Here is a 27,634-nt window from a genome sequence, read left to right as displayed (position 1 = left end):
ACAAATCACGGCATCATAACTCATCCCCGATCTACCATCACACAGTTGACACAGATCTACCGTCACCCAGCTGTCACAGATCTACCATCACATAGCTGTCACAGATCTACCATCACACAGCTGTCACAGATCTACCATCACATAGCTGTCACAGATCTACCATCACACAGCTGTCACATATCTACCATCACACAGTTGACACAGATCTACCATCACACAGCTGTCACATATCTACCATTACACAGCTGTCACAGATCTACCATCACACCGTTGACACAGATCTACCATCACACAGCTGTCACAGATCTACCATCACATAGCTGTCACAGATCTACCATCACACAGCTATCACAGATCTACCATCACATAACTGTAACAGGTCTACCATCACACAGCTGTCACAGATCTGCCATCACACAGCTGTCACATATCTACCATCACACAGCTGTCACAGATCTACCATCACACAGCTGTCACAGATCTACCATCACATAACTGTCACATATATGCCATCACACAGCTGTTAGTGTCACAGATCTGCCATTACACAGCTGTCACAGATCTACCATCACACAGCTGTCACAGATCTACCATCACACAGCTGTCAGTGTCACAGATCTACTATCACACAGCGGTCACAGATCTACCATCACATAACTGTCACAGATATGCCTTCACACAGCTGTCAGTGTCACAGATCTGCCTTTACACAGCTGTCACAGATCTACCATCACACAGCTGTCACAGATTTACCATCACACAGCTGTCAGTGTCACAGATCTACCATCACACAGCTGTCACAGATCTACAATCACATAACTGTCACAGATCTACCATCACATAGCTGTCACAGATCTACCATCACATAGCAGTCACAGTTCTACCATCACACAGCTGTCACAGATCTACCATCACACAGCCGTCATAGATCTACCATCACACAACTCTCACAGATCTACCATCACATAGCTGTCACAGATCTACCATCACATAGCTGTCACAGATCTACCATCACATAGCTGTCACAGTTCTACCATCACACAGCTGTCACAGATCTACCATCACACAGCCGTCATAGATCTACCAGCACACAGATCTACCATCACAAAGCTGTCACAGATCTACCGTCACACAGCTGTCACAGATCTACCATCACATAGCTGTCACAGTTCTACCATCACACAACTGTCACAGATCTACCATCACATAGCTGTCACATATCTACCAGCACACAGATCTACCATCACACAGCCGTCATAGATCTACCAGCACACAGATCTACCATCACAAAGCTGTCACAGATCTACCGTCACACAGCTGTCACAGATCTACCATCACACAGCTGTCACAGTTCTACCATCACACAACTGTCACAGATCTACCATCACATAGCTGTCACATATCTACCAGCACACAGATCTACCATCACACAGCTGTCAAAGATCTACCATCAAACAGCTGTCATAGGTTTACCACCACACAGCTGTCATAGATCTACCATCACACAGCTGTCAAAGATCTACCATCACACAGCTGTCATAGATTTACCACCACACAGCTGTCATAGATCTACCATCACACAGCTGTCAAAGATCTACCATCTATAGCTGTCACAGATCTACCATCACACAGCTGTCATAGATATACCATCACACAGCTGTCATAGATCTACCATCACACAGCTGTCACAGATCTACCATCACACAGCTGTCACAGATCTACCATCACACAGCTGTCATAGATTTACCACCACACAGCTGTCATAGATCTAGCATCACACAGCTGTCAAAGATCTACCATCACACAGCTGTCACAGATCTACCATCACACAGCTGTCACAGGTCTGCAGATGTGTGTACCTCCCTGACCAGTGTAGACACAAAGTCTTCGATGTCCTCACAGGTGATCTGGGTGATGCGGAGTAGGTGTGCGATTACCTGTGAATAAAAGACAGTATTTTGTTAATTGTTTATTAAGTACGAATCGGATAGTAGTGCTGTCAAAAAAATTAATTGTTGGAGGGAAAAACAATGAAATTCACTCTTTATTATTACGTGACAACCCCTAACATATACAGGCACGCGGGCACACCCCTATGGAATCATCAGCACTCCATTACCAAGGCAAGTGAAATGTTGAATGTTCGACAATAGATATACATTTAAGTACAACAACAACTTCAACAGCTTAAGTTTAACTGCATCAGAATGTCTTCGTTTCCACAAAGCAAGAAGGAAAACTGTCGATCCTGGGGCTATTCAACTATATCACACACATGAACTACAAAGAAGCAGCAGCAGCAACAACAACCCTACAGCGCCAGAATGTCTCCGTTTCCATCAAGAATATCTGATACTGAACTTGTCACTGTCAGCTTATAATAACCACAACAGCAACAACAACAACGACGACGACAATGTTTTTTTGTTTTTTTTTATCAACCTGACTGAGGCAAAACGTCTCCGATTCCACAAAGTACAACGAAAGTTAAAGCTGCAGCAATACGTTTTTCCCAGTAAAGGACACTGATCAAGTGTCTTGCGAAAGTCAAGGAAATATAAATATAGATACTATTTACACTATACAGAACGTACCCTATCAAGGACTGAAGTACCGAACACGCTTTAGCATCGTAATTTCCGTTCAATCTCTGCCTCTGAACGAGATCAAGTAACTAATTCTGTTTTCGCCAAGATAAGCCGTACTACAATGCGGGGGTAAATGTATGCCAAGGGGCACCCCCAACACTTAAACGGCGACTACTACTTAGTACTAAGGAGATAAAAGACCGTACTTAAGGGATAAACAACAAGAAAAGTAGCAAACAGAGACGCGCACACGCACCAACGGTCTCATAAAAGGAGACGCAAGAGGGCTGAAACGAGGCGCTAAAGAGGGCAAGATTTTAAAGATGATGAAAGAAGAAAGAAAGAAAATGCAACTATGGGGGTAGTAAAATGAAGGATTCCAAGGAGACAAAAACTAGACCTGTCCCCCCTACAGAACGACGAAGCAAAAAAGATATGATGAGGCTTACACAGTGGATTAGCCGAGGAAAGCCAGCCTCCCGGGAGCAGCAGCCGGACAACTCCTTGCTCTCAGCAGGAAGGAAGTGCAAGACAAGAAATCAGCAACACGGATGGCGAAGACAGCATGCCACCACCACCACCACCACCACCCCCATATCCTATGCACCCCATGCCGTGCACCCAAGCTAACAAATCGTAACACAGGCCAACGAAATGGAAAGCAAGCTAGTATTGAGAGCATTGGCTAACAACGTAATAACACGGGTCAACGAAAGGCAAATCAAGAGAAGGAACGAAAAATGGGTAACAAGACCACCACCTCAAATACAAAAGAATGTCAAATATTAGGGTGCATCCGCTTAAACAACAGGCCAACAAAACCGAAAGCAAGCTAGCAACGAAACCTGGGAAATAAATCCGCTACCTCTAAAGAGAGAAGAAAGGCCATGTTGTGAAAACTGAAAAATAAGCACGCTACCTTAAAACTAGAGAAAATGTCTAACCCAAGGCTGAAGTGGAAAAAAGTCACTGCAATCGATAACCCATTGCTGCCAGCCGCAAACTGACTGTCTTTCCTTTTGACAAACATGTGCTTAGGTTGCAAACTCTTCTTACTCGGGCGGATAAATCTTAATGTTTAATAATTGAATCAGCCCTGACAGTCCAAAAAATGGATTCTGAAAATGTACTAGCCAGAGAGCAAACTTTACTAGCCAAACCAACAATTTTGTCAGCAACTTTACTCACTTTTGGCGAGTAGATGAACATTTCTACTCGCCAGTTACATGTTTCTACTCGACATGGCGAGTGAAATACTCCCGGGAGCCTGTGAATTACGACGAATAATAAAGTACGGAAAGGTAGGAGAAGTGGGTGGTTTTTTTCCGATCTTTTATGTTGTTCTCAATGAAATCCCAGATGCTTTTCAGCATCGACATCACCTTGAAAATGTACGAGGGTAAGCCAGACTTGAGGTATGGCTGAGGGACGTCAGACCTTACAAGTGTACAAAGTTTCCAAGCTCTAGATTCAGTAACATCTCAGAAAACCTCAACGTTAAGTTTTCCGTCTATGGACGGCCGGCTGTCGCCCATTACTCAGACTCCTTACTGATTACGCAGGTGAGTCAATGAACTTAATTCTAACCAAGAAAATGTTCTTAGAAGTTCTCAAAACGTTGTACTTCTTTATTTGTTCCTTTCGGTTCTTCTCATTTGTGTGTGTGTGTGTGTGTGTGTGTGTGTGTGTGTGTGTGTGTGTGAGTGAGTGTGTGTGTGTGTGTGTGTGTATGTGTGTGTGTGTGTGTGTGTGTGTGTGTGTGTGTGTGTGTGTGTGTGTGTGTGTGTGTGTGTGTGTGTGGTTTTTGTTGTAGTTTATTTGTTGTTGTTTTGGTGGGGTTTCTTTGTTGTTTTTTGTTTTTGTTTTGTTATTGCTGTTTAGTTGGTGTTTGTTGTTGTGTGTGTTTGTTGATGTACCTTTTGCGTATAGGATAGAAATCATTTCGTGATTATATGAAGAAAGGAAACCCTAAAGCGTAATAACCAAGGCGAGTTAATGAAAGCCGGAACACCTTATTTGCGGCTTTGAAACTGACATACGGTTTTTGGAGAAAAAACAAGTCGCGTAAGGCAAAAAAACAACATTAAGTCAAGCTGTCGAACTCACAGAATGAAACTGAACGCACTGCATTTTTTCACCAAGACCGCATACTTGTAGTTTCGTCTGTCCACCGCTCGTGGCAAAGGCAGTGAAATCGACAAGCCAGAATAGTGCGGTAATGGTCGCGCTGAGTACACGCTTTTCTGTATTTCTATTCTTTTTAGCGTACTGAGTTTGTTTTTAATCCAAACATATCATATCTATATGTTTTTGGAATCAGGGACCGACAAGGAATAAGATGAAATTGTTTCTAAATCGATTTCGGACAATTAATTTTAACCCTCGTCTCGATTCCCCCTCTATGTTAAAACATTTAGTCAAATCTTGACTAAATGTAAACAAAAAGGGCAAAGCCCATACGACTCACATGCTTGACCTTGACCTTTACATGACCTTGACCTTCAGAGTCAAGGTCAAATAACTAAACCTAGCAATGACATCATACACTAAGAACGGCTTTACACATTTTTCCTACCAAAATACATGTGACCTTGACCCAAGGTCAAGGTCATCCAAGGTCATGCAACACAAAGCTGTTAATTCAAGACATAGGAAGTACAATGGTGCTTATTGGCTCTTTCTACCATGAGATATGGTCACTTTTAGTGGTTCACTACCTTATTTTGGTCACATTTCATAAGGGTCAAAGTGACCTTGACCTTGATCATATGTGACCAAATGTGTCTCATGATGAAAGCATAACATGTGCCCCACATAATTTTTAAGTTTGAAACAGTTATCTTCCATAGTTCAGGGTCAAGGTCACTTCAAAATATGTATACAATCCAACTTTGAAGAGCTCCTGTGACCTTGACCTTGAAGCAAGGTAAACCAAACTGGTATCAAAAGATGGGGCTTACTTTGCCCTATATATCATATATAAGTGAGGTATTGAATCTCAAAAACTTCAGAGAAAATGTGAAAAATGTGAAAAATAGCTGTTTTTTAGGCAACATTTATGGCCCCTGCGACCTTGACCTTGAAGCAAGGTCAAGATGCTATGTATGTTTTTTGGGGCCTTGTCATCATACACCATCTTGCCAAATTTGGTACTGATAGACTGAATAGTGTCCAAGAAATATCCAACGTTAAAGTTTTCCGGACGGCCGGACGGACGGACGACTCGGGTGAGTACATAGACTCACTTTTGCTTCGCATGTGAGTCAAAAAGGAAACAAGAATATTAAAGTGTGATTAACCATTCCAAAGAAATGTCATAATCACAAGCTGTATATCCCCTAGAAGTAGAAGAGTAGAATAAAATTACATCAAAGCTGATGTCATTTGGGTGTTCCAAACTTTCAGACAATTTCATAATGAGTAACATCTGTTTCTTCTGTCAATGTCTTGAAATCGATTAATTTCCATTCAACGGGGTTTCTTCATTCTTGTGTTTTTATGACCACAGGTACATACTGTTTGTTTGAGATGCTCTATCTTTCTTTCACTCTCTTTCTAGTTTCTCGTTTTTGTTTCCCACTCACACACAGACACACGCCTCGACATACACTGAAGCACACACACACATACACTGAAGCACACACACACACACACACACACACACTAAAACACACACACTAAAACACACTAGCACACACGGTTTGCTCTTTTGTTATAAAACCCAAAAATAGAACGCAGTTTCAATCAGCGGGTCGGGAGATAAGTCTTGGCAATTCAGGTTGTTTGCTGCTGATGCTCTTTTTGAGTTCTTGGGGTGTTTTTTAAGGGGGGAGGGAGTTGTGTGTGTGTGTGTGTGTGTGTGTGTGTGTGTGTGTGTGTGTGTGTGTGTGCGTGTGTGTGTGTGTGTGTGTGTGTGTGTGTGTGTGTGTGTGTGTGTGTGTGTGTTTCTGAATGCTTGTTTTGTTGTTTGTTTTGTTTGGCGCTGGTTTCAATGGTTTTCTGTTCCGTTTTTATGGATGAACGAAGTCAAAGGCAGTTATAACTGCAAAAGAGGATTTAGAGCAATTTACATTGGAAATAAATGTCTTTCCGGGAAACGCAGTTTCCCATGCTGGTCGTCTTCCGTTGTACAGGGTGACCCCCCAAAAAATGCAACCCGCAAAAATGGTAATAACTTCTACATCTGTTGACCGAATTACTTCATATTTGGTGGACATAAACTACAGCATATATGCATGAGCCTTCCACAAAGTGACAATTATGTAGATCAAATGGACTTTTGTGCAATTTCAAAAAATGTTGCTTAATTCGGGGATCGTTTCAACAGTACGAGGTTTGAAATTGAAGGGCAGCCAAACTAGCCCGATTTAAGCCCTCTTGATTGTTACCTTTGGGGTAATTCGAATGACATAGTATACTCTAATCAACATTAGACAACCGGTGACTTGAATACAGCAATTACAGGCAGGATCAGGGCATTTCCCACGGATGAATGCGTTCATTGATGAATTTTGCACGACACTGCGCAAGTGTAACTTTACAACGAAGGGGTTAATTTTTCTAGTCATTTGCGTTTAGCAAATATTTTCATTGTTGTAGTGCGCAAACTTCAGTTCGTCCACGACCATTCCACAAAGTTTCGAGTCTGTAGGAAAAATGGTCCGACATTTACCTTTTCTCCAAAATGTGTTTCAAATTACACCTCCAAAATTGTCAATGGCACAAAAGCTTTCCTGTCTAGGGATTGCCCTCAACCTAGCTGTAACTGCTTTTTTTCAAGTCACCGATGATCTAGGGGGTGAGTGGGGTGTTTGTGTATACTAAGCATTCAGATAATCCAAAATGTAAAAGTCTGGAGGGTTTAATCAGGAAAGTATTGCTACCGCTCAATTTCAAACCTCGTTCTGTTGAGTCAATCGCCGAATTTGGCAACATTTTTTGACATTGCACAAAAGTCAGACCATTTGATCTACAAAATTGCCACTTTGTGGAAGTGTCATGCATAGGCTGAAGTTTATGTCACAAATATAAAAAGATTCGGTTTACATACGTAGAAGTAATTAAACGCTTTTGAGCGTTGCATTTTTTGGGGTCACCCTGTTTTTGTTTTTTTTGTTGAAAGGCACGATCTACATTCTACAACGAGATCACAGAATTTGAAGCTTGAACGTTGGGAACGTTGGGAACGTAAAAAGAGCTGATTTTTGTGTGTGGCAGCTATATACAACTGTATGTATTGATGCAATGCGTGGATGATTGTTTCTCTTACTTTTCATTATTGTATATTAAACCCATCGGTCACCATTTTTTCTCATTAATCACACAGAACTGAAATAAATCAAACGTTAATCTGGAAAACAGAACTCTAATTCGACAACAACAACAAATCGAAAAGCCTTAAGTATATAGCATTACATTGTATCGGGAACGTGCCTCAAAATGCAGAAAACGATGTTGACTTAAAACCAACAGCAATGACAATATACACGCGACAATCATCTGGTTTGAAACGATTCCTTTGCATCCTTTGTTCATACCATCACGGTGAATTAATTCTTGCTTCTTGCACGTAGAAAACCGAACCAGCAGAACACAATCCCTGGGGAAAGTATACGTAACGATAGTCCTGGATTTTGCCCAACGCAGCAGTGAAGACGCTATTTTTCCTTTCTTTTTTCAGCTTTTTTTCCCTTTGTCTGTTTACTCCGCCACTTCTTTTCTTCCCAGAACAGGACCGAAAGATCGCAGCTTTTGAAAAAGTGAAGACCGAAGACCACAGTCAGTAGCTGAGCGTGCACACCATGTGCGACACAAAAAAGAAACAAACATACCAACACAAAAACAAACCGAAGCGACACAAAATAAAAATTTAAACAAGTCGCGTAAGGCGAAAATACAACATTTAGTCAAGTAGCTGTCGAACTCACAGAATGAAACTGAACGCAATGCCATTTTTCAGCAAGACCGTATACTCGTAGCATCGTCAGTCCACCGCTCATGGCAAAGGCAGTGAAATTGACAAGAAGAGCGGGGTAGTAGTTGCGCTAAGAAGGATAGCACGCTTTTCTGTACATCTCTTTGTTTTAACTTTCTTAGCGTGTTTTTAATCCAAACATATCATATCTATATGTTTTTGGAATCAGGAACCGACAAGGAATAAGATGAAAGTGTTTTTAAATTGATTTCGACAATTTAATTTTGATAATAATTTTTATATATTTAATTTTCAGAGCTTGTTTTTAATCCAAATATAACATATTTATATGTTTTTGGAATCAGAAAATGATGGAAAATAAGATGAACGTAAATTTGGATCGTTTTATTTTGTTTTATTTTGTTTTTTTAATTTTCAGATTTTTAATGACCAAAGTCATTAATTAATTTTTAAGCCACCAAGCTGAAATGCAATACCGAAGTCCGAGCTTCGTCGAAGATTACTTGACCAAAATTTCAACCAATTTGGTTGAAAAATGAGGGCGTGACAGTGCCGCCTCAACTTTCACGAAAAGCCGGATATGACGTCATCAAAGACATTTATCAAAAAAATGAAAAAACGTTCGGGGATTTCATACCCAGGAACTCTCATGTCAAATTTCATTAAGATCGGTCCAGTAGTTTAGTCTGAATCGCTCTACACACACACACACACACACACACACACACACACACACACACACACACACACACGCACATACACCACGACCCTCGTCTCGATTCCCCCCTCTACGTTAAAACATTTAGTCAAAACTTGACTAAATGTAAAAACATTAAAAAACATGACGAGAAAAATAAAGCCACAGCCAACGCGCCCGCATCTCTAAACCAGCGAAACACAGTACTAACAGCACGATGGCCGTGTGTACATTTATGTATTCTTCCGCTAGAGTTAGGGGCCTTTTTTTATTCTTTTTGTGTGTGCTACGACCATGTGTACCCCACTTCCAAGCCACACACATAAAAAACACACGAGATGGAGATCTAAGAACGGACACACAACAATGGAGGGCTGTAACCAGGAAGCGAAGAGGACAGGTAACTGAGGCACTGTGTGCGTTACACTGCTCCGGAGGTTAAAGAACACTAAATGAATGTGACCAACGGACGGCAAAGCTGCCATCCTGCTCGTAAGAGCGATCCTTGATGCACACCGTCAGGCTTCTAATGAACTACGATACCGATACATGCAGGGCCTGGCGGTGACCTTACGAGTAAATTGTTCTACCTCTAATACTACGAAGTGACCGAGACAAACTTTGTTCTCGAAATTCTTTCTGATATGAGTTCCTCGGGAGGCATGAAGGAGAAGTGACAGAATGTTAACGTGACGCCATCATTCGCACTGTGACGTCTTTTGGAACTTTCTGTCGCTTTAAACGTCAGAAATGTTACTTTGGGAGAGAGGGTCAAGAAGAGACTGTGTTAGGAAACGCTGCCGTTGCTGAACTTTGGTTCAGTTTTGTGTGTTGCATGTAGTTGACTTATTTGTACTTTGTGGGAAAGTACCGATATTATATTTTGTAAACACAATATTTATGAGGTACGTCGTAGTTCGTAGTAGCTTTAGCTCCGCGACGAAGTCCTCGTCCAAACGGCAGCTAACCTCTGTAATCCCGATACACTCCGGCGTCGCTCACGACCGAGCTGCGGCGATTACCAAACTCTTCACACAGTCACACCGAATCCACGGTCCTGTAGTCCCAATACTGATCCCTCAGGATACACCCGACTGATGGCTACCTCCTGTGACTGTCTTGACACTGGTCTTTGTTTCTGGAAAACCCTTGGTGTTAAACGTAGATCCCGGCTTTGGCCCCCAATTGTTACACGACACTTGAGATTGACGAAGTTCTCAAATGTCGTATAGTTGTGTTCTTTTATTCTACGTGGCCCGTCTTCACAGCAGCAGACAAAAACTCGTCAAATTGAGTTCGAGGATTTATTTAGCATTCCATACATACAACTGCACATCGTAGCAGAACTCAAAGTAGATGCCTTTTTTACATACAGAATACACACAGGAAAATCACTCAAGACACAGAACAATAATCTCCCAAATATCTGTCCAACATAACAAAACAGTCAGACAGAATCTTTCTTTCTTTCTTAATTGGTGTTTAACGTCGTTTTCAACCGTTCAAGGTTATATCGCGACGGGTCAGACAGAATAAACGAAACAAAGTAGAATGGTCCCACAAAGTATTTGTCCAACAGAACACCACAGTCAGATAGAACACAAAAGAAAAGTGTTAATTAAAGACACCGTAGGAACAATCATTTCATGAAACATTTGTCGAAATTAACAACATCACAGTCAAACGACATAACAACTAATGTGCCTGTTGTGGGAATAGGGGGACCCCCTTGCGTTAGCAAGTGTGTGTGTGTGACGCTGAGAACGAACGAAGAGAGAAGGAAAGGGACGGGTGGTAAAAGGGGGTGGAGGGTGTCGGAAGGAGACAGACAACTGAGAAAAAAAAAGATTGCTCTAGGGGAGCCGATGATGACTTGAGCTCTCGCATCATTGCATCACCAGGGCAGAAGCAGAGAGGCAGTTGCAGCATGTGTCGGGCTGCTTTGACCAATGGGGTGAAGGGAGCCAGGGCTTTTCTTGGCTCCTCGCTCGCCTGTCGCCTAGACGAATTTATGCCCCTAGACCCTCATCGAGAGGACCTGCGTAGCGATGCAGACTAAGGGAAACAACCGCCGTGCCGCGATCAATTTTCTAGGAACTATCTTTGCAGAGTTCTGTTCCTTCCTTCCTTCTTTCACTGGCAACGTTCTGCAAGTTGTGAAATAGTTGGGTCATTTTGTGTGTGGTGTTCTGTTGATTCTTTAGAGTGTTGCTTCTCTGATTTCGCTTTTCAGTTCAATTGATCGAGGTCATACTTTGAGAGGTGTTGTGTGTGTGTCCACGAATAAAGCAGAGGTACAGGTACCTTTGTTCAGTCTTTTTTGATACGATTTTCGATCTAGTGTTTGAAAAAGAATACATGAGTCGGCCTTCTAGCCGGCCTTTAAGCTTGAAGGTTTGAGGTTCGAACCCCTGCTGCCTAGCAGGTTAAGGGTGGATATTTTCAGATCTCCCAGGTGCCGATCGACCTGTGCTTGTGCCGCCTCATCGCCTTTCAGAGTCTTTCGTACACACAAACACAAGACCAAATATGCAAGAAAAAATCCTGTACTCCATATCAGATGCCAATGAGTTATAGTAACACAACTATACTAAATTGACAGGGGAGGGGGGGGGGGGGAGATTTCCAAACATATAATAACCGCTGGAGTTGCAGCCCAATATAAATTGCAGAACAAGAGGAAAGAAGAAAGCATAGACCATAGTAAAAATAATATTGAGTAAAACAACAAACTAAACGTCACCAATGACAAGTGAGTCAATCAGTATCAATTCCTTCAATGCTATACAAAACCAATCACACAGTGAGGCATTCTGTTGAATTTTTAACCTAGAGATTTGTTTGTTTGTTTGTTTGTTTGCTTAACGCCCAGCCGACCACGAAGGGCCATATCAGGGCGGTGCTGCTTTGACATATAACGTGCGCCACAAACAAGACAGAAGTCGCAGCACAGGCTTCCTGTCTCACCCAGTCACATTATTCTGACACCGGACCAACCAGTCCTAGCACTAACCCCATAATGCCAGACGCCAGGCGGAGCAGCCACTAGATTGCCAATTTTAAAGTCTTAGGTATGACCCGGCCGGGGTTCGAACCCACGACCTCCCGATCACGGGGCGGACGCCTTACCACTATAACCTAGAGATCAGAGTGTTAATATGTAATGCTTAGCTCTATCAATTTTGACCAATTCACACAAAGCCACAAACACAACCCGACAAGGGCAATTTAAAAGTGAAATACCTGCACCTCGAGCTGAAGTGAGCGGTACTTATTTCAGAGAAAAACAGCCAAAGACATACATAATGGGCTAATATTAACCGAAAGCACCAAAAGTGAAATACAGTAAAACCTGAGTCTAGCGGACCCTTGTTGTAACGGCCACCTGCTACATACGGACAGTTTATCATGGCACGAACACGATTTCAACAATAACTAACCTTTAACGGGCGGACACCTGCCACTTACGGACGCGGACACGATTTTTCGGACCGTAGGAAGTGTAAACACTGTCACAAACGGACACAACGTACATAAAAATGCAACTTCGAAAACTCGACTGTTATGCAGTCAGTGCTCGGCAGCCGTAGCCGTAGCACAAATGGTTGTTGATTGGTTGTCCTGTCCCTTTTCTGACCAATCAGTGGCTTATTTAGATGGAGACCCACTTTCGCTCACTCACTTTCGCTTCGCTCACTTTCCCTTTCCGCATTGTGGATACAGTCACAACCAAAAGCAACAGTAGACTACTGTGTTTGAAAATGGAATCTCCAGCAGGAAAAAGAAAAGCGTTGACTTTAGAGCAGTGTGTCGCTGCCTTGAAAAAACTAGATAGCGGCCAATCATGCCGAGATGTGGCGAAGGAGATGGGATGTGGTAAAACACAGATCGCGAGGATCAAATCGGAAAAAGAAGACGTGATGGTCTCTCTCTCTTTGTAAGCAATCGTTCGAAGGAAACAATAGTTAACACAGCTAAATTTTTGTTCCATGCATTTATGCTGAGACTAGAAAAACTGAATGAAACAAGAGCTGACCCAATTTGGTCGAGACACACTGCGGAATTTCCCGTTGAATGACTGATGAAGAGTCAGCTATTTTTAGCTTTGTGACGTCCGACTTGCGTAAGTTTGAATGCACAGTGTGTGTAGGGAACGGGGTAGGTGGGGGGGGGGGGGGGGGGGGGGGGGGGGGGGATGTTGTTGTTTGCTACATGTATCATTTGTTTACTCACATTTTCAGTGAGTCTCATGTTCAATCCAATAAATACATACTACAGGACTGACAAAAAGTGTCTTGTTCATTTTACGTGCTCTTTGTAAAATATTGCCCCGGCCCCTCCACCTGTGAAGAAGGGACACCTCTCTAATAGGGATACTATTACCATTCCCCAAGGGTGTCCGTTAGAGACAGGTTTTACTGTAACCATAAAATGCCAATACTACAAAAAGAAGAACAATGGAGGAAGAATAGATCAAAAATAACAACAACCATGTGTGAAGCTGCAGTCGTTCCAACAACAAACAAACAACAAGTCGCGTAAGGCGAAAATACAACATTTAGTCAAGTAGCTGTCGAACTCACAGAATGAAACTGAACGCAATGCCATTTTTCAGCAAGACCGTATACTCGTAGCATCGTCAGTCCACCGCTCATGGCAAAGGCAGTGAAATTGACAAGAAGAGCGGGGTAGTAGTTGCGCTAAGAAGGATAGCACGCTTTTCTGTACCTCTCTTTGTTTTAACTTTCTGAGCGTGTTTTTAATCCAAACATATCATATCTATATGTTTTTGGAATCAGGAACCGACAAGGAATAAGATGAAAGTCTTTTTAAATTGATTTGGAAAATTTAATTTTGATAATAATTTTTATATATTTAATTTTCAGAGCTTGTTTTTAATCCAAATATAACATATTTATATGTTTTTGGAATCAGATGGAGAATAAGATAAACGTAAATTTGGATCGTTTTATAAATTTTTATTTTTTTTTACAATTTTCAGATTTTTAATGACCCAAGTCATTAATTAATTTTTAACCCACCAAGCTGAAATGCAATACCGAAGTCCGGGCTTCGTCAAAGATTACTTGACCAAAATTTCAACCAATTTGGTTGAAAAATGAGGGCGTGACAGTGCCGCCTCAACTTTCACGAAAAGCCGGATATGACGTCATCAAAGACATTTATCAAAAAAATAACAGTGTCAGCTTTAGTGAGCAGAAGACAATCATCAAGGCATTGATGAGGCCAAGGACAAACAGAGATGACTACCACACAATGTCCAGAGAGCAGCAAGTCAACCTCATCAGGCTGCGTACTGGCCACAACAGGCTCAATGCTCACATGAACCGAAAGTTCAAGCTGGCGCCATCACCAACCTGTGCCTGCGGTCAAGAGGACCAAACAGCGGAACACATCTTACAGCGATGTCCCTTACTAGATGAGGAACGAAAAGAAGTGTGGCCGTCACCAACTCCCTTGCAGACCAAACTATACGGCAGTCGACAGGAGTTGGAGAAAACGACAACATTTATCACCAGTGCTGGACTGATTGTGTAACCTCTGCGAACGCCAAGAAGAAGAAGAAGAAGATACCCAGGAACTCTCATGTCAAATTTCATAAAGATCGGTCCAGTAGTTTAGTCTGAATCGCTCTACACACACACACACACACACACACACACATACACCACGACCCTCGTCTCGATTCCCCCCTCTACGTTAAAACATTTAGTCAAAACTTGACTAAATGTAAAAACAAATAACAGCAAGTGATGAAGGCTTTTTGAACCACTAAAAATGTAAAATTTCAAATCTCTAGCTTCTCTCTTCTTCTTCTTTCTTCATGGGCTGAAACTCCCACATTCACTCATGTTTTGCACGAGTGGATTTGTATGTGTATGACCGCTTTTTACCCTGCCATTCAGGCAGCATAAGTTGATTTCGGGGGAAGCATGCTGGGTATTTTCGTGTTTCTATGAGTATAACCCACTGTACTCTGACATGGATTACAGAATTTTTACCGTGCGCACTTGGTCTTGTGCTTGCGTGTACACACGAAGGGGGATAAGGCACTAGCAGGTCTGCACATAAGGTGACCTGGGTGATCAGAAAATTATCCACCCTTAACCCAACAGGCGGCCGTGGCCGAGATTTGAACGCCAATGTCTTATACACTAAGCCACTGCGCCAGTCAGCTCTAGCTTTAAAAAACATCTGAGAAAACCTCAACGTCAAGTTTTTATGACCTGAACCTGACCCCAATGTATCCTTGAAATGTCATGAGGATCAACCGGACTTGGGTCATGTCGGGAGCTCATCAAACCAAACCCCAGAACTGTGTTAAGTTTCAAAGCTATAGCTTTAAAATTTGGCTAACTGGCCATCTGTCGGTCCATACAGACAAACACTGCACATTACTGACTCATTGATTACTTAGGTAAACACAACAACAACAACAACAACTTTCTCTTTACCAACTGGAGACAACAACAACAACAACAACAACAACAACAACAACAACAACAACAACAACAACAACAACAACAACAACAACAACTCACCAGGTCTGTGTGTTGCTGGTCACTGATGTAGGTGGCAGCAGCAATGATACCAGTGGCCAACAGCAGCTTGTCAGCCTGTGCTTCACACAGTCGACTTCTGAAACAAAGTCCATTCATTTCTCATGACACTTTAAATATCCTTTTCTTTCTATCTGTCTTTTTCTCAACTAAAATCAACCAAACATGACAATGACCCATCTAGGCATGTGTGTCTGGTTAAGATGCTCCTTTAGTGCAGCAAAACCTCCCATAGCGACCCCTCCAAATAACGACACATCCCGTTTTGATTTATTTTCTGGGCTCGGATAACTTCTTCTTCTTCTTCTTCTTCTGCGTTCGTGGGCTGAAACTCCCACGTACACTCGTGTGTTTTTTTGCACGAGTAGAATTTTACGTGTATGACCGTTTTTTACCCCGCCATTTAGGCAGCCATACGCCATTTTCGGAGGAAGCATGCTGGGTATTTTCGTGTTTCTATAACCCACCGAACTCTGACATGGATTACAGTATTTTTTCGTGCGCACTTGGTCTTGTGCTTGCGTGTACACACGGCGGTGTTCGGACACCGAGGAGAGTCGGCACACAAAGTTGACTCTGAGAAATAAATCTCTCGCCGAACGTGGGGACGAACTCACGCTGACAGCGGCCAACTGGATACAAATCCAGCGCGCTACCGACTGAGCTACATCCCCGCCCTGCTCGGATAACAATTGTATCTCCATCATTAGTGATTTTGTCTGTATCAGCTGTTTTTTCTCATCCTCTGTGATGCTTTTCAATTAGAGAAACTGTTTACCGACAAAAACTGTGATCATGTGTCAAAATACTGGATCCCCTTCGGGATGGGCTTGTGAAGAAAAGTAATTTAGGAATTTTTCTCGTCGTATTTTTTTCCCACTGACCGTACTGATCGTATTCTCGACAATCATGCGTACAAAATACGGCAAAATCGTATGGGTTCCCAAGTCTGCTTCCTCCTCTTATGCCTTTTATCTGTATAAAGGTTACTGCAGCTGCATGCATGTCGAAAATACCAGTGTATTGCATGTGTGCACACACGGTTTTGGACACTGAATAGAGTCTGCACAAAGTTGAGTAATAAAATCCCTTCCCAAACCCAAGATTCAAACCAACGATGATAGCGATAAACTGGTTCACACTTCAAGGAAGCAAGCCTACCAGTCTATTCAGACAAACTTTATGCTATTTGTTCTCACAATACGTGCTCTCACGCACATATGATTCCAACAGATTGTACATTCGCATCACAGTGTCTGATCATAGCTTGAGGGAAGAGGTAAGAGAAACAAAGGGGGAGAAGACCGCACAGTTTAAAAAATATGTGTGTAAAGCCCTAAAACAATGTGTCGCAAAAATGTACGCACACATGCTTCAGGGAGAAAGCAACCTAGAGTTCCATTATTTTTTTTTTTCTGCTGCGTTCGTGGGCTGAAACTCCCACGTACACTCGTGTTTTTTGCACGAGTGGAATTTTACGTGTATGACCGTTTTTTACCCCGCCATTTAGGCAGCCATACGCTGTTTTCGGAGGAAGCATGCTGGGTATTTTCGTGTTTCTATAACCCACCGAACTCTGACATGGATTACAGGATTTTTTCGTGCGCACTTGGTCTTGTGCTTGCGTGTACACACGGGGGTGTTCGGACACCGAGGAGAGTCTGCACACAAAGTTGACTCTGAGAAATAAATCTCTCGCCGAACGTGGGGACGAACTCACGCTGACAGCGGCCAACTGGACACAAATCCAGCGCGCTACCGACTGAGCTACATCCCCGCCCAAGTTCCATTATGTTAACCTCACAATATGCAGATCAGCCAACTGTTACGCTTCATCAAAGCATGCTACGTTTTAAGAGAAATTGTTACACTGTTACGCAAAAATGACAAATGCCTAGGCCAAACAATGCAAAGATATATGTTGGTTTAGGGTAACATGACCCAAACAAATAGGGTCGGTAGCGAGTAGGTAGGCTTTCTTTTTTTCTCAGTTGACCTCAGGCGCTCGAGGTCGAAGCCGCCATTGCAACTGTCACATGTGTTGTCGAGGTCAAAGGAGGTTACTTCCCTTAGTCTGGGTATGGTTCGCAAAATGTGCCAAAAGTTTGCTTTGTTTAGTTTTTTTGGTTTTTTTAGAAATGAAAAAAAAGGGTTGGTCGGGTTACCCTAAACCAACGTTGTTATTTTTGGCCTTACCTGACTTTCCCAGACAAAGAAGTGTGAGCACTCATCCTCAACAGATTCCTGTAGATGTTGTCACGCCTCAGATGCAGGACAGTGAGGAGTTTGACCGACACACACCGGTACACAGAGACAGGTAGATCCAGGGACACTGTGTTGTATGCTGGGGATAAATAAATCATCAAAATATGAAGCATGGATTATTCTTTGTTTTGCATAAAGTGAGAAATATCTTTAGTCATCTAGTCGTTCACCTAGGAGTACAAAAAAAATTCTTTTTTTTTAATTGAAAATAATTATGGGAAGGAAACTCAAACATAAATTGATGTGCCGAAGTTTAGCTTACGGCCGACCATAACTGAGGTTACAAACGTTTAACTTTTACATTTTTTGTATGAGCTGCAGGGCTACCGACAGGGCTAGGGCTATTCATACAACAACAAAATGAAACAGGCGCTTCTTATTGACATTGAGCGTTCCACGATATCGCAGTTGTCGGTGTCCAAAGAATCGGACAACGATACATGTCGAGAGGCACGAAACCAACCCACTTTGTGATACTCCCCCCTCCTTCTCCCCCACTCTCATCGCAGCTCATTAATGACAGGAAATTTTCATTTCTTTATTTTGTCTGAAGAAAACACATCCCTGGGGACTTTTGGTGTATATGCTGCTTGGAACTCTGAAAACAACTATAACTGTAAATGTAGGCAAGATAAAATAAACGCCGTAAAACTCATCCACGATTCTAATACAACATAAACATTTATTTTTAAAGTAAGTGACAAAGAATCGACTTCGTCAAGAAGTGAAGCAAACTTTGGTCCTGACTTATCTTAGGGCTAAAAGCATTCTGTTGCCATATATATAGCCGACTTAGCGATGTACAAACACAAAATAACCGGCCCGGTTGACCTAGTGGTAAGGCGTCCGCCCCGTGATCGGAAGGTCGTGGGTTCGAACCCCGGCCGGGTCATACCTAAGACTTTAAAATTGGCAATCTAGTGGCTGCTCCGCCTGGCGTCGGGCATTATGGGGTTAGTGCTAGGACTTGTTGGTCCGGTTGTCAGAATAATGTGACTGGGTGAGACATGAAGCCTGTGCTGCGACTTCTGTCTTGTGAGTGGCGCACGTTATATGTCAAAGCAGCACCGCCCTGATATGGCCCTTCGTGGCCGGTCGGCTGAGCGTTAAGCAAACAAACAAACAAACAAAAAAACAAAACAAATACAGTGGAACCCGCCTTTTAAGACACCCTCCTTTTTAAGACCTTGTTTTCTCATACTTTCTGATCATAACCTCATTTTTAAGACCTGATTTTCTCAGATTTTTGGAGGTCTTAAAAAAGGGGTTCCACTGTAGTCGAAGTTGCCTATTATGACCAAAACCGGAAAAGCTTTCTCACCTAGCACCTGCAAGATGGTCTCCACAAAGTCCAGGGGAGAGAGAATGGCGACATGGAAGCCCAGCGTCTTGAGAATGCGCAGTTCAGACTGGAGGATGCTGTTGGCCGTGTAGTTGTGGCCCAGCTCCAGCAAGTAACGCTTCGCTCTCCCCACTGAAATCACCTGTGCACAGAAAGGACAGAATGAATGTGATCACAACCATTTTATAACAACCGTTCACCCCACGGATATCACCTGTGCACAGAAAACACAACAATAGAATGAACGTAATCACAACAGTTTTTATAACAACCGTTCACCCCACGGATATCACCTGTGCACAGAAAACACAACAATAGAATGATTGTAATCACAACCATTTTACTAGAATACAGTGGAACCCCCTTGTTAAGACCTTGTTTTCTCAGACTTCCTGTTCACAACCTCTATGAATTGACCCCCATTTTAAGACTCCCTCCTGTTTAAGACCTGATTTACTCAGATTTGTAGAGGTCTTAAAAGGGGGGTTCCACTGTATTACATTTACAATGGAACTTTCCTATCAAGACTCACCGTTTTTAAGGCCTCTCCCCACTTAAGAGCCGAGCTTTGCTGATTTTGTTTGTTCATAATGTCCGTAAATATACCTCAATATTACTATTTCAGTATTTGGATGGACACATGGGGCGGGGATGTAGCTCAGTCGGTAGCGCGCTGGATTTGTATCTAGTTGGCCGCTGTCAGCGTGAGTTCATCCCCACGTTCGGCGAGAGATTTATTTCTCAGAGTCAACGTTGTGTGCAGACTCTCCTCGGTGTCCGAACACCCCCATGTGTACACGCAAGCACAAGACCAAGTGCGCACGAAAAAGATCCTGTAATCCATGTCAGAGTTCGGTGGGTTATAGAAACACGAACATACCCAGCATGCTTCCTCCGAAAACGACATATGGCTGCCTAAATGGCGGGGTAAAAAACGGTCATACACGTAAAATTCCACTCGTGCAACGTGGGAGTTTCAGCCCACGAACGCAGAAGAAGAAGAAGGATAGACACATGGGGGGATTAGGGGGTTGTAATTGGATAGTCTCAAACAGTCCTATTTCGGCGAAAGTCGTTCAGCCAAAGTTTTTAGTAAGTTGACTAGCAATGATATTAACCATAATGTATTTAGGATTAAGGGTGCGGGTATATGGATATGTGTGGTTTAGGTTATGTGAGTATTGATGTGTACTTTTATGTGTCTGTATATTCTGCGAGTGTGTTTTTATGTGATGTTATTTCGTACACAAGCAAAAAGAAAAAAATTCTCTTTGTTGCATTCAGATAATAAAGTTTTATTGAATTGAACTCAAACCTTGTAATGAGAGTTGAGCTTGCTTGCAATCTGACAGCAGGAGACGACACGAAGGTAGAGCTGTTTCTGCACCTTGTCCATGATGTTCTGCCAGTCCTGCGCTTTCTGTGCCATGGGGGTGGAGTTACTGTACACATGCTCATACAGCTCCGCAAGGTGTTTCTGCATAAACCTGTTTGGATATTGAAAAGTGAAACCAGTTACAGTGGAACCCCCCTTTAAAGACCTCCAAAAATCTGAGAAAATCAGGTCTTCAAAAGGAGGGAGTCTTAAAATGGGGGTCATTTTTCAGAGGTTAAGAACAGCAAGTCTGAGAAAACCAGGTTTTAACAAGGAGAGAGTCTTAAAAAGGAGAGAGTCTTAAAAGGGGGGTTCCACTGTACTCAGCGAGGCATTAAGACTGGAACAGTCACTATAAACGGCAAGGGACTACAGAAAGATCACTCATGAAATTGGACAATCAGGAAGTTATTCCCCTTGCCACTGCAGTTGAACTTGAAATGAATATTTGCTTTCACTAGTTTCAGTGCTAATTTTATCCAGACTGCTTGCATCTGAAGTTCTAGTGTGTAATGTTTTAAAATATTATAAACATTTTCTTTTATGACAACTACAAGAACATTCATGGCATTATGATCCATCATCTCTGTGAGCAACGATTTAAAATTGTTCTACTTTTACCGTCAAATATTTTATCAATTCTGTGGTACAAGTAGAAAACATCTGATATGATGTCTGCTTGCGCTGCAAAATGATAATTAACATGCAAGGTGCCAATTAATTTTGGTCTCAATCTTATTAAATATTCTTAAGAAGGGCGGACTCCGTCCTGAAAGCAATCTATCTTTTATAATATTAAAAGGCCTCTGTGTCTGTCTGCCTGCCACACTTTTGAATCTTTTTGGTCGGTTTTCACTTCGGTGTTAATCAGTCAATTTGCCTGAAAATTGGAATGACGTATGCCATACCTATGACATATATCTGTCAGAAAAATGTCCAGCCAATCACTCTGCAAAAACTGGAGTTATTAGCGACGTAGCGCTCACACATGCTTTCCTTCACTTACTGCTTGAGTGTTGCATGACTGATTCGTCTAAAATTTGGCGTGAACTTGTGAACTTGTAAATTTATATCTATGGCAAAGCTGTGCGCTAAATTTCAGACAAATCACGTGATAACCTCAAAAGTTATCATCAAAAGAAAGTGGTTTGACGACTTTAGGTGAAGGAAGTGAGGGAAAAGAGATGGGTACCGCTTGAAATCATTTTCATGCAATCGCTATGACCACAACCAACTGTGTCACTGTCAGTAGTGTCAGTAGCATTCACGGACAGCTGAAACGCCAGTGCTAAGATGAAACACTCCAGATAAGTACATTTTCTGTTCTCTTTCTATTTTTTTTTTTTAAATTTGAAGATGCTTCAAGTCAGAGGTCTAAAGTTAGTAATGTAATAACACTTTTAACAGAATCCTCTTAAAACTGACCTGTCAAACAGTTCGATGGCAACAAACTTGACTTGGTCAGGCATCTGTAGTTTTTCACACACAAGGAACAGAAAGTTGGCTGCCACGCCTTGCCGAAACACACCCTGAAAGTGAAAGTAAAACAATGATTAGGCCAAAAAAAAAAAATAGGTGTGGTTACGGTAACATAGCCAAAAAAAATAGGGTAGGTAGGTAGGCAATCACTTTTTTTTTTTTTAACTTTTTTTTCTAATGTGTACAAATTAAACCTACTTGACAGGGAAATAAGTGTGCGACACGGGCGCTTTCGCTTTCATTGCGTTTTTTGCACTTGTTTTTTTTGGTTTTTTTTTGACAAATGTAATAAAAAGTTATGGGATCGGCCCCTAAAAATAGGGTAGGTCGGGTTACCGTAACCACACCTATTTTTTTTTTAGGCCTTATTAAGTTTAACATCAGATTCAGAAACATGTGCTAAAATTCATAAAAATTGTGCTTAAGTGCACTGATATAAAACAATTATTGATGCATTAGTTTTAGTCATTTCATTGCTCAAAAAGACAAACCAAAAAACAAACAAGCACACAGATGTACAGGCTTAATTTTCCGTCCGTTCCATCTATACTACACGAGTCTAAAAATAGTAAAATAAAAAATTAGGCTCAAACTCAAGGCTCAAGTAAACTGACCTCCCCCCCCCCCCCCCCCCCCACCACCATAAAAAGGGAAACACATGAGTTCATGAGATAAAAAAAAATTAAAAAAGATAAATAAAAATTAAAGCAGAGCAAAAAGTGAAAACATCAAGCCTTGCAGTTGTAGTTGTATTCAACTCTTACATTCCACAATGTCTAATGCTCACCTCCCTGGTGCCAGCCTTTTGAACATCACGTGCATTGTGGGATGCCATGTTTATCAATGAGTCTTGGAGCATCTGAGGGAAGTCCTGACATCTCGGGTTGTTGAAGATGGGTTCTTCAGGTGTCCCAAAGATGCCACAATGACTTCGCTCTTTATGGACCGTCATTTCTGTGTTGAAGTGTCTAGCAAAAGGATGCTAGAAATGTACTGTCTGTGTAGTTAAGTGGCACGCCAGATTCTCAGTGTTCTGATTTCAATTTTCAGCGCTACAAAAGAAGAAACATTATACATAGATCTTGCTTTTAAAAACAGCAGCTATAAGCCTCAACATTTCTGTTGAATAGAAAGAAACTACTGCGGATGTTTCTGCATGTGTGTGTGCGAGAGAGAGAAAGATTGTTTTATCTTTGTGTGTCTGTGCGTGTCTCGCTGTGTGTGTGTGTGTGTGTCTCTGTGTGTCTGTGTGTGTGTGTGTGTGTGTCTCTGTGCGCGTGTGCGTGTGTGTGAGACAAGGCAGTACATGGTCCAAGTTTAAGAATAGATCATACAGTATAAAATATAATGCACATGCATGCACCGCTCATGAATTAACAGTAACTGTGGTCATACTCATAGACCTATACATTAGAGGGGCCCTGCTGTGATGAACTTTCCAAGGCTGAACAATTGTACAGCACAACGAAGAGCTATCCTGGAGTACTTCACCTGTGAATATCAGTTGAAACTTGAGCGTCCATTTCATTTTCACATTATCAATTATGATCAAGTTATTTTCTTTTCAAAAATTAAAAAAATTGTAATAATAATAGTATAGACAACACATTTTCTCACGAGTTCCAGTTACCACTGGGGTGAAGTTTACAATCTGTACAATATTAGAAGAGCTTTTGGGCGTGTTTTTATTCGAATGTTATTTAATTACTGTAAAAGTCAAGCCTGAGAGTGAGAGTGAGACCGTATCCGCGTATGTCACTGTCACTGTAACTGTTAGACATGTTTCTGCTCCCCAAAGGGGGAGGACTTATTATAACGTACAGCTGAAATTTCAGAAGACGCGCAGGAGAAAATTAAGCGTAATATATCCAATGATCCTTCAAACAGCAGATCGCACAAACTTACTCTCACTCCAATACTTTAAAAACTCTTGTTTCGCAGCCAAATCTTTGAAAACACAGTGACAGTTCTCTAAGTCAACTCGCCGGAAGTAGGAATACCGCACAATTTCAAAAACATCGTCTTGAATGCAAACCAAAACATCGTCTCGAGTGTACACCATCAGCCAACAAGTCCTATGTGACCCCGGTTGTGAAAGGATCCGTCTGAAATGTAAGGTAATTAGTTGGGAGACAAAAAATTCTGGACAAGTGTCAGTCGAGAAAAGATGGAAGTTCAAGGTATCAGGATTTACGAAAGAGTGTGCCCGCTCCATGCGCTGTTCAGTTTTTGTGTCAGTGTCGTCAGCCGGTGCCGAGGAGTGAGAATGGAAGTTTCCTGTCGTAGTTGCATGTCGGTGTGGATAACTTTATATCAGCGTTAGTCACACAGAGAAAAACAAACCGACACTGTTCATAATGCTTTATCAGTGTTGACTTTTAATCCAGCGGCGCGGCATATTTTTTGTTGTTCCTGTTTTCGTTATCTCAAATAATGTTGGAGTGCCAATACTGTGAACAACAGTTTAATTTCTCAAATTCTTCATTCAATGATTTTTTTTTTTAATCTGCACTCTACAACAACTTGGGATGATGTTTTTGAAGTTGAAATTCATTCAAATAAAGAGAAATTAAGGCCGTTGTGTATTTAAAAAAAAAAAAATTTTAAGCACAGTTGCACACAATCATTTGAAATCAGGAAAACTGTTTTGTGCACCAAATTTCTTTCAACGTGTCTAGTTTTCTCGATTTATAATGTTGAAAATTGCTGCAAGACTTTGAAACAGATTCATATGGTTGTTGACCAAAACAGATAATCTGACTTGCATTATATATGGCCATGGCTCAGAAATGGTGTCGAAAGTTGTGACAAAAGGTGATTTTGTTAGAATGTGTCATTTATATGGTATAGTTTGAGGAGAACAATGTAACAAATCTAACACAACAAGTCCTGAAGAAATTGGTCATTTATTTCATCCGTAGTACACAGAATAGTGCTCATGTGCTGTTCATATAACTCTAACAACATGTCACAAAATTAAAACAATTATTCAGTGAAATCATACATTCCATGTAAAACAAACGTTGCACTTAATAGGAAAATCCTGAATAAAAATGTATGTACAAAATAAGGAGTGTAGTGTGAGTCAAAAGCCTAGAGAAACAATGCCTGCTCATGCTGTCCATAACATCACACCAATGTGAGGGTGCGGCCCTATGCTCCACAGGGAGTCTACAGGAATAAGTCAAGTAAGTCAATGTGAGGGTGCTTTGACTATGAAGATCGAATCATACCTTTTCTTCATCAAAATAAAGATGAGTTATGCATTAACCAACCCACAAACATCACAAGCAAATTTCTGAGCGGGTTCACACGCAAAACCTAGCTCCCATAATGCCATAGACCCTTGTATACTGTGACCAGCACAGTCAATTTCAAGAAAAACAAACAGAAAATCTGGTTTAAGTTAGACTACAAGTACCAAGTCAAGTGAAAGATTTAGTCAACAACTAGCCAAAAATCAAGTTTAAAAATAGACCCACAGGCAGAGAAATCTGTCATTGCTATTTGTTGTTCATAACTTTACACTACTGTGACAATTTACTTTTTCGAACACAGCAGTCAAACCTTGCAGAACTTTGGCACACTACATATAGTAATAATACATACATGCACAAAGTAGAACACTCATGCTAAGCAAAATCTTGCAACTAAAAGTACTTAGACATAAATCGAAACAAGTCGCGTAAGGCGAAAATACAATATTTAGTCAAGTAGCTGCCATTTTTCAGCAAGACCGTATGCTCGTAGCATCGTCAGTCCACCGCTCATGGCAAAGGCAGTGAAATTGACAAGAAGAGCGGGGTAGTAGTTGCGCTAAGAAGGATAGCACGCTTTTCTGTACCTCTCTTTGTTTTAACTTTCTGAGCGTGTTTTTAATCCAAACATATCATATCTATATGTTTTTGGAATCAGGAACCGACAAGGAATAAGATGAAAGTGTTTTTAAATTGATTTGGACAATTTAATTTTGATAATAATTTTTATATATTTAATTTTCAGAGCTTGTTTTTAATCCGAATATAACATATTTATATGTTTTTGGAATCAGCAAATGATGGAGAATAAGATAAACGTAAATTTGGATCGTTTTATAAATTTTTATTTTTTTTTACAATTTTCCGATTTTTAATGACCAAAGTCATTAATTAATTTTTAAGCCACCAAGCTGAAATGCAATACCGAACCCCGGGCTTCGTCGAAGATTACTTGACCAAAATTTCAACCAATTTGGTTGAAAAATGAGGGCGTGACAGTGCCGCCTCAACTTTCACGAAAAGCCGGATATGACGTCATCAAAGACATTTATCAAAAAAATGAAAAAAACGTATGGGGATTTCATACCCAGGAACTCTCATGTCAAATTTCATAAAGATCGGTCCAGTAGTTTAGTCTGAATCGCTCTACACACACACACACACGCACACACGCACACACACACACACATACACCACGACCCTCGTTTCGATTCCCCCTCGATGTTAAAATATTTAGTCAAAACTTGACTAAATATAAAAAGAGGTGGAGTTCATAACTTTCAGGGCCGGACTAGGCGAAGAGGAGGGGGGGGGTTGCCAGTGGTGGCCCAGGGGGATGTCCCCCCTGGCGGCAGGGGCGGATCAGTTCATTTTATGATTGGTTTTTTTCAAAAGTATATTGTGAAGATATGGGTGTGAAGGCGCGAAGCGCCGAGCCGACGGCGCGAAGCGCCTAGCTTGCTAGGGGGGGTCCGGGGGCATGCCCCCCCGAAAAATTTTGAAAAAAAGGTTGCAAAATGGTGCAATCTGGTGCATTCTGAGGATGATCATTACCAGTTTCAGGCAGCAGATTTTGTCACTGATTAATACCCCAAAAATTGAAACTCAATGTAAAATAAAGAAATGCATACCTCATTCAATATTTTTATTTTTTGGCTGGGGGGGGGGGGGGTCCGGAAACCCTTGAACCCACCCCCCCCTCGTTGTGGGGGTCAGGGGGCGAAGCCCCCTGAAGCTGACGGGTAGGTCATATTCTGAGATAAGAAAATGGTCGCTCCTTGCATAAAACGGCATAAAATACAATATTTAGTCAAGTAGCTGCCATTTTTCAGCAAGACCGTATACTCGTAGCATCGTCAGTCCACCGCTCATGGCAAAGGCAGTGAAATTGACAAGAAGAGCGGGGTAGTAGTTGCGCTAAGAAGGATAGCACGCTTTTCTGTACCTCTCTTTGTTTTAACTTTCTGAGCGTGTTTTTAATCCAAACATATCATATCTATATGTTTTTGGAATCAGGAACCGACAAGGAATAAGATGAAAGTGTTTTTAAATTGATTTGGACAATTTAATTTTGATAATAATTTTTATATATTTAATTTTCAGAGCTCGTTTTTA

At 41.6% G+C, this 27,634-nt stretch overlaps 1 protein-coding gene across 1 annotated transcript; it reads right to left on the bottom strand.

Annotated features, from left to right (window-relative positions):
- On the bottom strand, positions 1-24,243 carry LOC138978516 (cyclin N-terminal domain-containing protein 1-like). Its single transcript, XM_070351253.1, has 8 exons — positions 24,168-24,243; positions 23,050-23,314; positions 22,209-22,312; positions 20,724-20,895; positions 19,388-19,550; positions 17,998-18,145; positions 15,784-15,880; positions 1-1,937 (listed from the first exon to the last, which is right to left on the bottom strand). Exons 2-8 carry the CDS (start codon positions 23,212-23,214, stop codon positions 1,836-1,838), a joined length of 951 nt encoding a protein of 316 aa, XP_070207354.1. The 5' UTR covers positions 23,215-23,314; positions 24,168-24,243; the 3' UTR covers positions 1-1,835.
- Positions 24,244-27,634: the final 3,391 nt, after the last annotated feature.

The sequence above is a fragment of the Littorina saxatilis genome, linkage group LG10 (assembly GCF_037325665.1).
Source record: "Littorina saxatilis isolate snail1 linkage group LG10, US_GU_Lsax_2.0, whole genome shotgun sequence".
Taxonomy (NCBI): domain Eukaryota; kingdom Metazoa; phylum Mollusca; class Gastropoda; order Littorinimorpha; family Littorinidae; genus Littorina; species Littorina saxatilis.
This window is presented reverse-complemented; position numbering and strand designations above follow the sequence as displayed.

Bases quoted from the DNA above. Each gene is read 5' to 3' on its own strand.
- LOC138978516 (XM_070351253.1), bottom strand. From the start codon at position 23,214: ATGACGGTCCATAAAGAGCGAAGTCATTGTGGCATCTTTGGGACACCT. The intron at 15,881-17,997 runs GTAAGGCCAAAA...ACTTTGTTTCAG, and splicing joins TCTTTGTCTGGGAAAGTCAG to AAGTCGACTGTGTGAAGCAC. The intron at 1,938-15,783 runs GTGAGTTGTTGT...TTTTATTCACAG, and splicing joins ACCAGCAACACACAGACCTG to GTAATCGCACACCTACTCCG.